The sequence below is a fragment of the Capronia coronata genome (genome assembly GCF_000585585.1).
Source record: "Capronia coronata CBS 617.96 chromosome Unknown acBCG-supercont1.4, whole genome shotgun sequence".
Lineage (NCBI taxonomy): Eukaryota > Fungi > Ascomycota > Eurotiomycetes > Chaetothyriales > Herpotrichiellaceae > Capronia > Capronia coronata.
This window is the reverse complement of record NW_006912896.1, coordinates 1,867,907-1,881,263: the sequence shown is the minus strand read 5'-3', so window position 1 is coordinate 1,881,263 and position 13,357 is coordinate 1,867,907. Positions and strand designations below refer to the sequence as shown.

Sequence of the window (13,357 nt, the reverse complement as noted above, 5' to 3'; positions counted from 1 at the left end):
TGTCAGGCTCGCAACTCGAATGAATATCATACAGCGACAATGCGAAGTCTTATGCGGGCCTCCATTCTCCATTAAGCTATCATCATCTATATCATTTTGGAGTATTCTCAGAAGTCGAATTCCGTCCTAAATTGGTCCAGATCCATGCCGGCACCCACTCGCTCAGTCAGGTCCCTCCGTCCCATCCCAGTAAATGCTCTTCGTAAGGTGTCGTAAAGGTTTGTGCTCTCGTTTTGTTGAATCATTCTTTCAAGTTCGGCCTCGGGGATCCCGCCATTCCCATCTGCCACAATCTCACGCACTTGATCCAGACCCTGTTCGCCGACAAGGCGGTGCAGATTCAAGGCCCCCAGCAGGTGTCCGGCTGCCTCCGGATAGCAACCAATGTTGATGCAGGAAACTCCCAGGTTGTATCGGGCCCGCACGAAATTGGGGTTGACTTCGAGAGCCTTACAATAGGCGGTAATGGCATCCTCCGACCGACCCGAATTCGCCAGTGTTGCACCAAGCCTGTTCCACAATAGATGTACCTGTCCGGCGCTGTTGGCCGATCCGGTCTCTGCTGATGCAAGGGCAGCTTTGAAACAATCGACAGCTTTCTCGAAATCCTCGTTGCCATAAAACAGAACTCCAAGACCCACCTGGACATCAGGGTCCATGTGCTCCCCGGAAGGCGACAACTGAGCCGCTTTGATGAATAGATCCGCAACACGTTCATGTAGGATTGCACGATCAGTGAATCCTACTTCGGAGGCGTCCGACAGGTTTTCGGGAGGATGAATCTGAGGATATTTGACACTCAACCATCGCTCCAAGGTCCGATAGGCCGTGCTGTCGTATCCTTCATTAGTATAGGACACCGCTAGACCCATCAGAGCATCTAGGTTGTTTGGATCTAACTGCAAGGCTCTTTCGAGGGCCCGGATGGCAGGCGCTTCCTTTTCATTCTGGGCTTGAGCCGAACCGAGCAGGACCCAGGCCTCCACATGGTTAGGGTCTTGCTGCACGGCCGCCTCAAACGCCAGAGCTGCAAGAGATAGATTTCCATGCGAGTCAAGAATCTCCTTTCCTTGTTCAAAAGCTGATTTGGATGCCTGATTGGCCTCCAGAAACGGGTTGTTCGACTCAAACATGTAGTCTCCTAGCATTGGTTCTCGTTCGAACGGGTTATGGGTGCCCATGCCCATAGTGGAATCGAAATTATCCCAAGCGGCAAAATCTTCGTTCGAGAATGTATTCTCGTACTCGGAAGCCTCTTCGGCCATTTGTCTAAATGCGTGTTCAGCCAGGATCCCATATCCCACACTCTCGAATTAGTAATTTGACTCACCTGTCAATTTCATTCAGTTCTCGCTCCATAGCGTCGTTGGCCTGATCTGACAGACTGTCTTGCTGTGTTTCGAGTTCTTTGAACTGGGCTTCCCAGTTTGCGTCGTCAAGTTCTACCATTCTACCTTTCCCCTTGTCTGTGGTCTGTTCCGGTTGTTGTTGCATATGCATTGGTGTATAATTCATGCCCATATTCATCCCGCCCATATATCCCATGGACATAGGCCTTTGGTATGTGTTCATCATCGAAGGAGTGTGTGTGATAGGACTGGCGACCCGCTGTGGGCTAGATTGCTGGAAGCGGGCAAATTCTTGTGGAGAGAATCCATTCGGTCGCTGTGCTGCCATCTTCGAACTGGCGAACGCAGCCTCCATGCGGGCTTGTTCGCCAGGATCAAAATCCGCGACCCAGCCAGGGGACGGTGATCGACGAGTGAGCCCTTGGACACTGGGGAGGTCTTGTCGTAGATGTTCCATTGCGAAAGGCTGTGGCAATTGACCGGTCTGATGCATAAAGTCGTTCATCATCTTTGTCCTGGTCAGTGAAATGTCCTTCTTGAGGCGCGCATCTCCTGAAATACCTGATCTGATCCATTTGGGGCCATGCGAGACCGCATACTTTCTTCCAGGCCACCAGGGCCTCGCCCGACAAGGCGGTCTCGTTGGAGCGAGTTGTCATTTTGGACGTGGTTCTTGAATTGCGTCAGAGGATTGCCCGCCGTTGAGCACTCGGCGCCACCTAGAAAAGACATGGTAATGCTGAACAGAACAGGACAGGACACAGGGAGGATGAAGCAATCAGATCAGAGAGAGGTGCCGGGATTGAATAAGTCAGCGGCGATGCCTTGGGTTGATTCCCAGCCGAGGCAGTCCAGCCGAATGCCCTCATGCGGTGTGCAGTGCGGAGCGTCGAACTTGAAGCGCGGAGATAAATCCAGGAAGAATCCCGCTGCCACCCGCAGTTGATGTATTTGCACGTGATGCATTTTGCACGTGATGCTGATTTGGATGCTTTCATCCCCCTGCGCTATAAAAGGGTTGGCAGGGAGCAACTTGAAGGTCTTGTTCAGTTATAACATGTCATTTCTAAAGTTCCCTTGTACTACCTGTATTGACCCATTCCGATTGGAGATTATGATACACCACGGACGGGTCCTGGGGCCAGACTGTACACGGTCTCTCGCCCGTGATTCTGCCTCATCTGACCGTACCAAACTAATTTACAAAATTGTGCATTGGCAAGATGCGAATTTGTGCCTGCAATCCTCCATGTCACCGTGAATCTGGAAGGGATTGGCAGTGGAGCGCCCCAGGGAACCTCGGCCGGTGCCTCGTAAAATCCGCCTGACTGATACTTACTGCTGTACACAGAATGCTACCACCGGAGGTCTGCAGCCTTTCGATCATATATATGGGGCGATTTGGCAGGTGAACTGTTCGACGCTGCCTGCTCCAAATGACCGCCCTGAGCCCTGAGAAAAACCGGCTAACAGGTCTGCGCGCTTCGAGCGTAGGAGGATGTCGGCCGCCCGGAAAAAAGCCAATATGGACTTCCACAGAACGGGACTAACACTGGCAGCGGCGATCGACGCATCGGCAAGGTCATACGCCGTTATCATGCCAGAGTGGGGTGTCGACGATGCTCAACCCCTGGCTGAGGACCGCGTAGCATTTATTGGGATTCAGGAGGAACATCATCGGAGCCGGTAGAGGTCTCGTTTCTCGGTGCTCGGGAGGAAGAGCTGAACGAGTAGTCGACACGCAGTTTCCGGCCGTAGATCTCCTTCTCTGACAACACCTTGGCAGCTTCCATAGCACTCTTGACGTCGATGAAATCGGCATGAGCAAAGCCTCTTGGCTGGCCAGTCCGGCGATCAATCGCAACTCTGACATCAATGACGTTTCTGATACCACGGAACAAGTTACTGAGGTCACGGTCGGTCATCTCGAAGGACATGTTGCCGATGAAGAGAGTCTTGGAAGGAGGGTTCATGGGTCGGCGAGGAGCCGCTGGGGTGTCCATGATGCCACTGCTGCGGGCAGCATATTGGACAGTGATGCGACGACCTTCGAAGAGTTGCATGTTGAGCGCCTCAAGGGCAGCATCAGCGGCTTCTTGCGTTGAGAAGTCGACATAACCAAAACTAAAGTATGTCAGCTTGGATGTCAACAATAAACGGGAGAGGCCACCAACCCTTTGCTTAAGCCACGGGTGTCTCGGACGATCTTGCATCTCGTCACCGTTCCAAATCGTGCAAATTCCTTCACAAGGTCGGTCTCGGTAACATCGAAGAACAAGTTGCCGATATAAAGAGTTGGTTTGCGCTCAAATAAACCATTCCATCCCGCCGGGGCGCCGGACGCTGACTGGTTCGGCGAGGAGGCCGCGGCCAGGCTTTCGTTGATTTCGGCGGCTGGAAGTGTCTCCTCGGTGGCCTCGGTGGCATTTGCTGTCTCAGCAATAGCTGGCGCAGAGTCCCTGTGAGCGCTGCGACTTCTGGGCAGAAGATTCTCGTTGGTCTCGGAAGCCGGGAGTGTTTCGTCGGTGGCCTCTGTTAAGTTTGCTGGTTCGGCAGCGCCAGGGGCAGAGTCTTTTGTGACATCCTCTCCTTCAGCTACAAGCTTCTCGTTTGTCTCGGCTGCAGGCAAGACTTCTTCCGTTGCCTCTGTGAGATTAGCCGGCTCTGCGGCACCCGGGGCCGTTTCAGAGATAACCCGGGACTTGGCCTCCTTCTCACCCTCCGTGGAGGCCCATCTCCGCTGTGATTGGATGGCAGAACTCTTTGACACTATTCGTGCAGAGGGAGCGCTGACAGAAACAAATGTTCGTGAGGAAGAGATGAGGGAGGAAGGTTGGGAAGCAAGGAGGCGCGATGCGCAACGGCGAATGGCAAACCTGGCACTCTGTCAGACACGGTTCCGCAGTGAGGAATAGACACAAACTTACATCTCGATTAAAAGTGGTCACGTTCAGAAAGATACAAGGAATGACACAGTGACAAATAATCCAACCCTCTTGTAGTATTGGTTCGACTGAAGGGAGATGTGATGAAGCTGTAGTATCGCAATCAATGAAGTCTCATGTTCTAGGAAAAAAGTTCAAGGACTCGGCCGGCCAGGGAAAAACGGCTCTAACCCAATACGGTTTGCGACCTTGGCACGGCTTCAGGAGCCTCAGCCTCGTCCGTCTGTTGCGGTCAAGTTGTCACATTGGCACCCATGTTGACAATCGCGGAATTTGTGCATTTAGACGGAACAAGAGTGGCCGAGAAGGTCATTGGAGTCGGCGGGACCGGCGTCGTGATTTTGAAGGGCTAGTATGCACTCAAAATACCTCGATTATCCAGGATTCTCGAAGCCGATGGTGTTCCCGTGGCCGACGAAAGCCTCACACCGAAAGAGGGCGACTACGATATACGGTCCGATCTAATCAGCTCTTTGGAGCGTGAAAGAGCTATCTACAGAAGACTGGACAGTCATCCTGGGATTGTCCACTGCTACAATCTGTCCTCAATTGACCATTCAATCCAAATGGATCTTATGAGGAACGGTGATCTTCGACATTACTTGGATACACTTGACACCAGGCCAGAAAGGACGGTGCAACTAATTTGGCTCACAACAGTGGCACAAATGCTAGCACATATCCATCATCGACATGTTATTGTGGCCGACATCCGGCTGGATAATCTCTTACTCAACGACCAGTTAGCTATAAATTCGTCGACTTCGGAGAATCAACATTGATGCCTCTGGAATGGAATCTACAAGGCGATGACGGCGATGGCTACTCTATTCTGACAGACCTTGGACAGTTCGGCGCAGTCAAGTTTGAAATTGTGACTGGCCAAAGTTGCAAATTTGGTCTTATGCAGGACTGGAAAGATGTAGGGGACCCACTGACTTGGCCGCGACGAGACAGCCTACCATCGACGAAGATTGTATATCTCAGGCATATCATTGATAAGTGCTGGACTCAAGGATTCAAATCCGCGAAAGGCCTTTCGGCGGAGCTAGAATGTGTTGCGAGCGAAACTTGAGGGCAACGGCGCGCGTTTATTGGACCGAAAGCGCTCGTCCTACCTTCAATTCTGCTTTCTCCCGTTGGATCCCATCGCTCACCCGTTTCCGAAGTTACTGCGCTAGGGAATGTCGTGGTGGGAATTGTCTTTACCCAAAAGCACAGTTCCAATCCTTGTCGCCTCACCTGATGGGTGTGCTGCGTTCATAGCTTCACAAGTCGAGGTGCTGCTTCAGTACACATAGCGAAAGTACACGTTCTCCTTATCCGTCAAATCATCAAAAGCAACCCGCTCCGCCTCCTTTTCATCCAAGCTGATTTGGTCTCTGCGCCGGTTCTCAAGCCTGAGCATGAAGTAAAGCACAGTCGCAATAACGATCACCAAGACATAACAGCCGATGATGCCCTCCCACAACCTCGGATAGTGCTCGCCAACGGTTTCGTACACGATGAAGAAGGGGGAAGCGATGTTGCCAACCGTGTAGAACACGAAAGTGGCCGCTGCCATGTAACTCTTCTTGGTGTTGCCGGCCACATTTGCCATCCCCATGCTGACCGTCAGACTAGTCACCGGAGCGAAGAAGCCGATGATGGTGTATCCGGCAATGGGCGTGGCGGCGTGCTCGAACCAACTGCTCTTCCAGATCATGGCACAACCGGCAATGACAGGCAAGCAACAGGCCACCAGCATGATCAGCCGGATGTTGGGCACCTTGAGGCTCAGGTAGCCAACGAGCAGGATGGTCACGAAGCAAACTCCCCCCAAGGGCATCTGCCAGAGCAAGGAGTCGTAGGCCGACCAGCCGAAGGTGGAGACAATGAGAGGCCCGAAGCCAGACACGGCGCCGTTGACCGAATACGCGGCGCCCATCATGATCGCTATGAGCCAGACCTTCAAGTCGAACACGGCCTCTTTGAACTGGGACCATTTGATCTTCTGGCACCGCACGCCCAGTTGACTCATGCGCAGTCGTTCGACGGCGACTCGCTTCTCTTCCTCCGTGAACCACCATGCCTGGGCCGGAGAGTTGGGGAAGAACAGGAAGATGAACCCGTATATGATGGTCAAGGCCCCCACCATCAGATACAGATACTGCCATTTCTTGAGCGAGCCTCCGCTGATATGGGCGAAGCCGTAGTTGATGGCGGCGCCAATGACGGTCCAAGCTCCGGTGGCCGAGTACCAAAGACATTGGCGCCAGGTCTGCTCAGCCTGAGTGTAGAACCCACTCACTATGACCATGAAGGCGGTCGGGATGATGGACTCTGCAACGCCCAGGAAGAATCGCTGTGCCCACAAGCCCTTGTAAGTGGTCACGCCCGCGGTCGACATGGCGATCGCACCCCATACGATCACAACAACACCGACCGTGCGTCCCACGTGGAACCGTTGGAACAGGTAAGTCATGGGACCGACTCCAGCGAGCATGCCGAAATAGAACAGCGAAGTCGCCCAGCTCAGGCGTGTCGTTGACACTTTGGGCGGTATGGAAGTCGGGTCCGTCACGACCTTCAGCTCGAGGTCCGTCACCATGCCGAAGACAGCTGCACCGCCCAAGATGGCCTGCGTGGTGACAATTAGCGTCTATGCCGTTGACGTTGAGAGACCTTACTGTCCCTCAGATCCATCGACTCGACAATCCGACAGTGCTGCCAGCATCGAACCACCCAGACATTCCACTCACCTTATCATAGTACACAAGTCCATACCCGACAAACATCAACGGGATCAATGCGAAATCGATCTTGCGGACGACCCGCCGCTCAACCTCCTTGTCCCAAGGCTGTGCATATTCCGGCACCACCGAAGCCGCGATGTCCTTGTCACCTATTCGAGACTCATGAGCTTCTTCCTTCTTCTGGTTTGTTTGCGGATGCGCCTTACCGGGTCTGTTCAGCATGGCTTATGTCTGACTTGCTTCGGTGAATCCTTGACAAGTTGAAAAGCCAGCACAGCAGCAGAGATCTCTGCGTGCACAGGAGAACTCGGGAAAGTAAATGGTTTAAATCAAGCCTGTGTGAAAAGCCTCTCCGATGTGCGGCCGCCAAAGCCAACTCTTCTCAAGTGGGCTAAGTATACGCTGCTAGTCTTTCAGGCAGTGGATGGCATGACTATGCTTCTTGTTTACGGCGCTAGTCCGTCGTCAAACTCCTCAACAGCTTCGAGATCTCATGCTTTTATCCCTCAAGATGATAAGATGCAATGCCCAGTCCGACCTTGTACGTTTCCGGCCACAAAGCATACCTGACCCTGCATACACTTTTTACCCCCCACTCAAGAACGAGCGTTGGCATACTCGCCCCAACTACTAGTATCATCATCTCCTTCGTATCTATCTTCGGGGTTCCGGGCGGCGGGGTTAGAGCTCAGGCTCTGCGCTGCGGTGTTTGATGCCGTCCCGTTCTTTGCCCGTCTCGGTTAGACTGGCATGAATACGCCTTCAGCGGCCAATAGGAGCATCAACGCTGCTCTGGCTCCTCTGCAGTGGGATGAAAGATACTCTGTCTGTACTGGCAAACTGATATAGGTGCCCATCTAGGTACCTGGTAGGTAGGAAGTCCCTAATGTCAATACAATGGGCGTTCTCCTTCGACGTAGATATACCTACCGCCAATTAAAATTGTGAAGGGCGCCTCTACCAAGATCTGGCGGTGCCACTTCTATCATGGTCGGCATTGGTGTTTGTCTTCTACAGGAGACCGGTGAATGAAGAAAGACTGCGGATACTGTTTCATGAACACCATGGAATTCGCAACGCAGCCAGCAAAATGAATATATACACAGCACTCGCGCTGCCAGAAGTCGCCTCACCTCTGTTGCTCGCTACGCCATCACGACACTGTCCGTGCTGAGATACATGCCCTTTTCTCAATCATGTCTCCGCCAGAAACCGCCTAACGGTCTACCTCGCCGAACACTAGATCCATTGTTCCGATGATGGCGACGGCGTCCGCCAGCAAGTGACCACGGCTGATCTGGTCGAAACAACCCAAGTGGGCGAAGCCCGGAGCTCGAACCTTGCATCGGTATGGACGTTCGCTTCCATCACTGACGAGATAGACACCCATTTCTCCCTTGGGAGCTTCGATGGCGGTGTAAGTATCACCAGGCGGCACGGTGTAACCCTTGGTGAACAGTAGGAAATGGTGGATGAGGGCTTCCATGTTCTCCTTCATGGCTGCCCGAGGCGGGGCTGCAATCTTGTAGTCTTCGACCTTGACAGGACCCGGTGGCATCTTGTCCAGACATTGTTTGATGATTCGAAGGGATTGTCGGAACTCCTCCATCCGGCAAAGGTAACGGTCGTAGCAATCGCCATTTTGACCAACGGGCACATCGAACTCTACTTCGTCATACTTTTCGTAAGGCTGGCTCTTCCGAATATCCCAGGGAACACCCGATCCACGAAGCATGACACCGGAGAAACCATAGTTCAGCGCATCGGCCGCCGAAACGACGCCGATACCTTTGGTTCTACCGATCCAGATTCGGTTGTCAGTGAGAAGCTCCTCAGTTTCGTCGATGCGATCCGAGAATTGAGTTGCCCAAGCATAGATGTCATCCAGCAGACCAAGCGGTAGGTCCGCCTTGACACCGCCAGGACGGACGTATGCGGCATGAAGTCGGGCACCGGAAACTCGCTCGTAGAATTCCTATTGACATTAGACACCTTTTCCAGGCCATGAGGAAGCAGTCACACGCACCATCAGCTTCTCTCGTTCCTCGAATCCCCACAAGAAGGGAGTCAAAGCCCCCACGTCCATGGCGTGGGAAAGAACAGACATCAAATGATTCAATATTCTCGTGATTTCCGCGAACAATGTCCGAATCCACTGCGCTCGTACCGGGATTTCGATATTGAGCAGCTTCTCAACGGCAAGAGAATAGACCTGCTCGTTGGTCATCATGGAGACGTAGTCGAACCGATCGAAGTAAGGCAAAGCCTGCAGGTATGTCTTGTATTCGATCAACTTCTCGGTACCGCGATGTAGCAATCCGACGTGAGGATCGGCTCGAATGATTTCCTCTCCGTTCAGCTCGAGAATGAGACGCAACACACCGTGCGCTGCAGGATGCTGGGGCCCAAAGTTGACGGTATAATGACGAATTTTTCTCGGCTTGTAGTCCTCGTCCAACTCCTTGTCCGGCAGGTGCGTCGTGAAGGTGGCGTCAGTCGGGCTCATGGTCATGCCCACCGGGCCGATTGGCGCCTCTGGATCGGGAGAGACATTTTCATACGCGTTTCGACACGGAGTCGTCGAGATCGCACGGGAGATGAGCGGTGAGTGTCGAGAAACGGCTTTGATGGTAGGTCGAAGGCAGAGTCTTTTGGCGGAATGCCGGCCTGCGGCTCGGACAAACGACACCACCATTGTCAGCGACGGCCCAAGGCCAGGTGAGAAAGCTGTCGGTGACTGTACTCAAGGTGATTGCCTCGAAGCCGACAACAATCACTCGAAAGGAGGAGGCAATCGAGGTGCGCTGTGCCGTGCCGTGCAGTGCAATGCAATGGGCGAAACCTGGTGGTGGTGTATCTCGAGAGATCAATGACAGCTCCCGGGAATGTCTAGCGCAGCCAGGAATCTAAGCATCGCTGATTGGCTGCGCCCTTTCCTCCTGCTCCCCGCGCAAGTTTTTGGAGAAAGCGAAGAAAAGAGACTCTCGCATCTTTTTTTCGTCGAGAGAAACACAGTTCTACTAGTAAGTACGACTGGCAACGCAGTCTACCCACCAAGCTATTCATGGCTCACATCCAGCCATCGCAGGATGGCTTAGACAAGCGGAAGGTAAGGTCTCGTCTGAGGAGTGGTGCAGTGGGTGGTTGGCAGTCATGCTAAGACATTCTAGATTGTAGGAATCAACGCCGAAACCGTCACGAACATCACCTCGACCGATTTCCCAGGCCACCATGCCGGCGAAGACGATTCCTGGTCTCTCTCAAAATTCAAGCAGAATCTGAAAGTCCACTTCCACCAGAACGAGCCGGATGAAGCCACATTCTCCCTGGTTGGCGTCGACGCCTCCATTGCCAACGCATTTCGGCGCATCCTCATTGCGGAAGTCCCTACGTTGGCCATCGAAAAAGTCTACGTGCAGAATAACACCTCGGTGATTGCAGATGAAGTCCTGGCGCACCGGCTAGGCCTCATCCCCCTGAAGGGCAGCATCGAAGGGCTCAGATGGCTGAAATGGTTCATCGAACCAAACCCGGACATTGGCTTCGACGGTATGGAACGGACCGACTACAACACAATCGTCCTGAGCCTGAACGTGAAATGCGAACGCAATCCGCACGCAGACAAGAATGCGACCGAGCCAGAGGAGAAGTACATCAACAGCAGCGTCTACTCGCGACACATCAAATGGACTGTCCAGGGCCTCCAGGAGCAGTACTTCAGGGACGGCCCCATCGAGCCGGTCAGTCCGGATATCCTGATCGCAAAGTTGCGGCCAGGTCAAGAAATCGACATGATCCTGCATGCGCATCTTGGAAAAGGTGGTGATCATGCAAAATTCAGTCCGGTCGCAACCGCCACATATCGACTACTCCCCACCATCACCATTACCAAGCCAATTCTTGGAGCCGATGCGAGAAAATTCCAAAAGTGCTTCCCACCCGGCGTAATTGACCTTGAGCGTGTCACGCCCTCCGATGCTGCATCCGATGAACCTGCCTACCATGGCCGCGAGGGTGACGAGAAGGCCGTCGTCAAAGATCCCATGCGGGACACTGTGTCGCGAGAATGCCTCCGACACGAGGAGTTCAAGGACAAAGTCAAGCTGGGCCGAGTGCAAGACCATTTCATATTCAATGTCGAAAGTACAGGACAATTTCCTAGCGATGTTCTGTTCTTGGAGAGCGTCAACGTCCTCAAATTCAAGGCTAAGAGGCTGCTCCGAGCGCTTGATGAGATGGAGAAATAGTTGCTTGACTTTGGACTTGTAATGAACTGGCGGATGAATTGTATGCATGGGAGGGGGCGTTACAGCATTGCAAGGCGTTCATGTTAAGTTTTAGATACCTCAGTCACAAGATGAAAAAGTGTTGTATCCCCTTCGTCTTCCATTTTACTGGGACAATCGGTCATCGTCATCTCGGAATCTTCCATCATGGTTCTACCTCGCACTGAGCAGAACTACCCTCTTCTAGCTGAGCACCCTGTCCGCATACAGCTACTTCTGGAAAAACAGCCTGTACTTGAACGATATCTGGAATGCCGTGTCTGAGATCCCGACCTCCTCGCCATCACTAACCAGGTCCCTCAGCCTTTTGGCCAAGTTCGGCCGCGTCTGCTCCTCGAGGCTTTTTGGCGCTTGAACATATAGCGTCCGAGCCTCTGTTCGAATGCTGGGCTTCTTCAGCTGTGCCTCTGCCCGCTCGGCCAAGCTGGCGAGGAATTCCTCGAGCCTCATGTCCGGGTCAACGGTGATGTCCTGTGCTAGGTTGCCGCAGACAGGGCAGTCATCCTTCTTCTCTGCAGCAAATGTATAGGTATACAACCCCGAGTCGTTTGAGTCGCCCGTATACATCATATAGTTTTCAAGGAAAGGCGCGCAGGAGGTGGCGATTTTGAGAGCCTCGTTGCAGCAGGCGGCGGCGATGATTGCATTCGTCGAGGCAATGGCTGGGATGATGTTCTTGACCACGCCTTGTGTCATGGAGTACGTGACGCCGGGGATGTTGAACTCTTGGGCACGCGCCAATGCCGTGGCATACAGCCATGAGATGTGTTCCGGGTCGTCGGTATCGAGGGTCTCGCCTTTCCGCTGTTCCTCCCAGGCGATGATGTGCGCCCATTCGATACAGTGCTGTGGCTGACGGGGGATCGTGGCCAGAGTACAGAGCGGCACGGCCGCACGAGGTGCATGCATGGAAAGCTGGCATTCAATGCAAGAAGTGAGCGTGGGAAGGATGACACGAGCCTGGCCCTTAAAGCCTTCAGTGCCGCCGTCGATCAGGGGTTTCAGTGACTCTGGGTTTTCCATGTCGACCATATCGACCAAGGTGGCATTGATCCAACGTCGCGCTTCGATGCTGTCGAGCCCACAGATCACGAGCTTGAATTGCATGTAGTACTCCTCATCCTTGTCCTGGATCTTCCCATTGTAAGGGGTGATCTTCACTCCTGGCACACGTCGTTCGACAAAGGCCGCAGCGACTTCGGCCTTTGATTTTCCTACGTCGGATTCGCGGAAGAGGAACTGTCGGTTTAGATTGGACACGTCGATAGTGTCCATGTCGATGACATGGATGTCCTTGAAGCCTGATAGTGCGAGGTCCTTGAGAATCTCACATCCAAGCCCACCCGCCCCGATCACCAGAACTCGTGATGTCTCAAGTGCATTGATTGTCTCTTCGCCTGGCACAAACTCCTCCCCTGCATATGGAGACGTTGTTGACAACACTTTGTCTAGGTAACCCCTGCATGTAGTTAGACGTTTTCAGGCCCTTTTCGAGGGGACACTGCCTTACCATCGTTCCCGGCCCGCCGTGGCGGAACCATTAGTAAGAAGTGATGCTATAGATATTGACATTGTCGAGATTGGTATTCACGAACGAGGGTCCGGATTGGGGACAAGGGCTTATAATCATCGACTTGAGCTATTTGGTTCTCTGCTGATTTTCAAGGGAGGCTTGATTATGGGTACATGGCAGTGACGAGTAAGGATCCTTGGGTTGGGTTGTGAAAGTCGTCTGGGATGGTAGTGGAAACCCAGACTTGTGAGGCCCGCCTGAAGGACCAGATTACTTTGGCAAGCTTTGATGATAATGACTTCGAAAGAGCGCGTGTTGCCTGGAGGAATTGCAAGCGTCAACTCGATGGAGAGTGAAGATGCAAGGCTGATGAGGTCAAAGTAGGAAGTTCATCTCAGCCTTGTGGCGTTCTTGGCGGATGGCCGCAAGGCTGCGGCAGCCTTCTACTCTCTACTCGGCAGTATTCCACTTCAACATCTCCCCAGTGAAGCCTTCCACCAAAACTTCAGGACTCACCATCTCAATATGG

The 13,357-nt window shown here is 53.1% G+C and overlaps 7 protein-coding genes across 7 annotated transcripts; 2 read left to right on the top strand and 5 right to left on the bottom strand.

Annotated features, from left to right (window-relative positions):
• Positions 1-107: 107 nt before the first annotated feature.
• On the bottom strand, positions 108-2,081 carry A1O1_05232 (uncharacterized protein; the record flags this gene model as incomplete). Its single annotated transcript, XM_007726118.1, has 3 exons — positions 108-1,305; positions 1,331-1,857; positions 1,911-2,081. The coding sequence occupies 3 exons, from the start codon at positions 2,079-2,081 to the stop codon at positions 108-110; spliced, it is 1,896 nt and encodes a 631-aa protein (XP_007724308.1).
• Positions 2,082-3,001: 920 nt separating this feature from the next.
• Positions 3,002-4,550, bottom strand: A1O1_05231 (uncharacterized protein; the record flags this gene model as incomplete). The annotated part of the gene is made up of 4 exons (XM_007726117.1): positions 3,002-3,473; positions 3,524-4,118; positions 4,466-4,517; positions 4,539-4,550. 4 exons carry the CDS (start codon positions 4,548-4,550, stop codon positions 3,002-3,004), a joined length of 1,131 nt encoding a protein of 376 aa, XP_007724307.1.
• A 1-nt stretch (position 4,551) lies between these two features.
• A1O1_05230 (uncharacterized protein) lies at positions 4,552-5,369 on the top strand (the record flags this gene model as incomplete). Its single annotated transcript, XM_007726116.1, has 1 exon — positions 4,552-5,369. Exon 1 carries the CDS (start codon positions 5,076-5,078, stop codon positions 5,367-5,369), a length of 294 nt encoding a protein of 97 aa, XP_007724306.1. The 5' UTR covers positions 4,552-5,075.
• A 213-nt stretch (positions 5,370-5,582) lies between these two features.
• Positions 5,583-7,251, bottom strand: A1O1_05229 (uncharacterized protein; the record flags this gene model as incomplete). The annotated part of the gene is made up of 2 exons (XM_007726115.1): positions 5,583-6,914; positions 7,036-7,251. 2 exons carry the CDS (start codon positions 7,249-7,251, stop codon positions 5,583-5,585), a joined length of 1,548 nt encoding a protein of 515 aa, XP_007724305.1.
• A 994-nt stretch (positions 7,252-8,245) lies between these two features.
• On the bottom strand, positions 8,246-9,724 carry A1O1_05228 (NADH-ubiquinone oxidoreductase 49 kDa subunit, mitochondrial; the record flags this gene model as incomplete). Its single annotated transcript, XM_007726114.1, has 2 exons — positions 8,246-9,004; positions 9,056-9,724. The coding sequence occupies 2 exons, from the start codon at positions 9,722-9,724 to the stop codon at positions 8,246-8,248; spliced, it is 1,428 nt and encodes a 475-aa protein (XP_007724304.1).
• A 369-nt stretch (positions 9,725-10,093) lies between these two features.
• A1O1_05227 (DNA-directed RNA polymerase I and III subunit RPAC1) lies at positions 10,094-11,276 on the top strand (the record flags this gene model as incomplete). Its single annotated transcript, XM_007726113.1, has 2 exons — positions 10,094-10,138; positions 10,200-11,276. The coding sequence occupies 2 exons, from the start codon at positions 10,094-10,096 to the stop codon at positions 11,274-11,276; spliced, it is 1,122 nt and encodes a 373-aa protein (XP_007724303.1).
• Positions 11,277-11,525: 249 nt separating this feature from the next.
• A1O1_05226 (ubiquitin-activating enzyme E1 C) lies at positions 11,526-12,887 on the bottom strand (the record flags this gene model as incomplete). Its single annotated transcript, XM_007726112.1, has 2 exons — positions 11,526-12,774; positions 12,826-12,887. The coding sequence occupies 2 exons, from the start codon at positions 12,885-12,887 to the stop codon at positions 11,526-11,528; spliced, it is 1,311 nt and encodes a 436-aa protein (XP_007724302.1).
• Between the last annotated feature and the right edge of the window lie 470 nt (positions 12,888-13,357).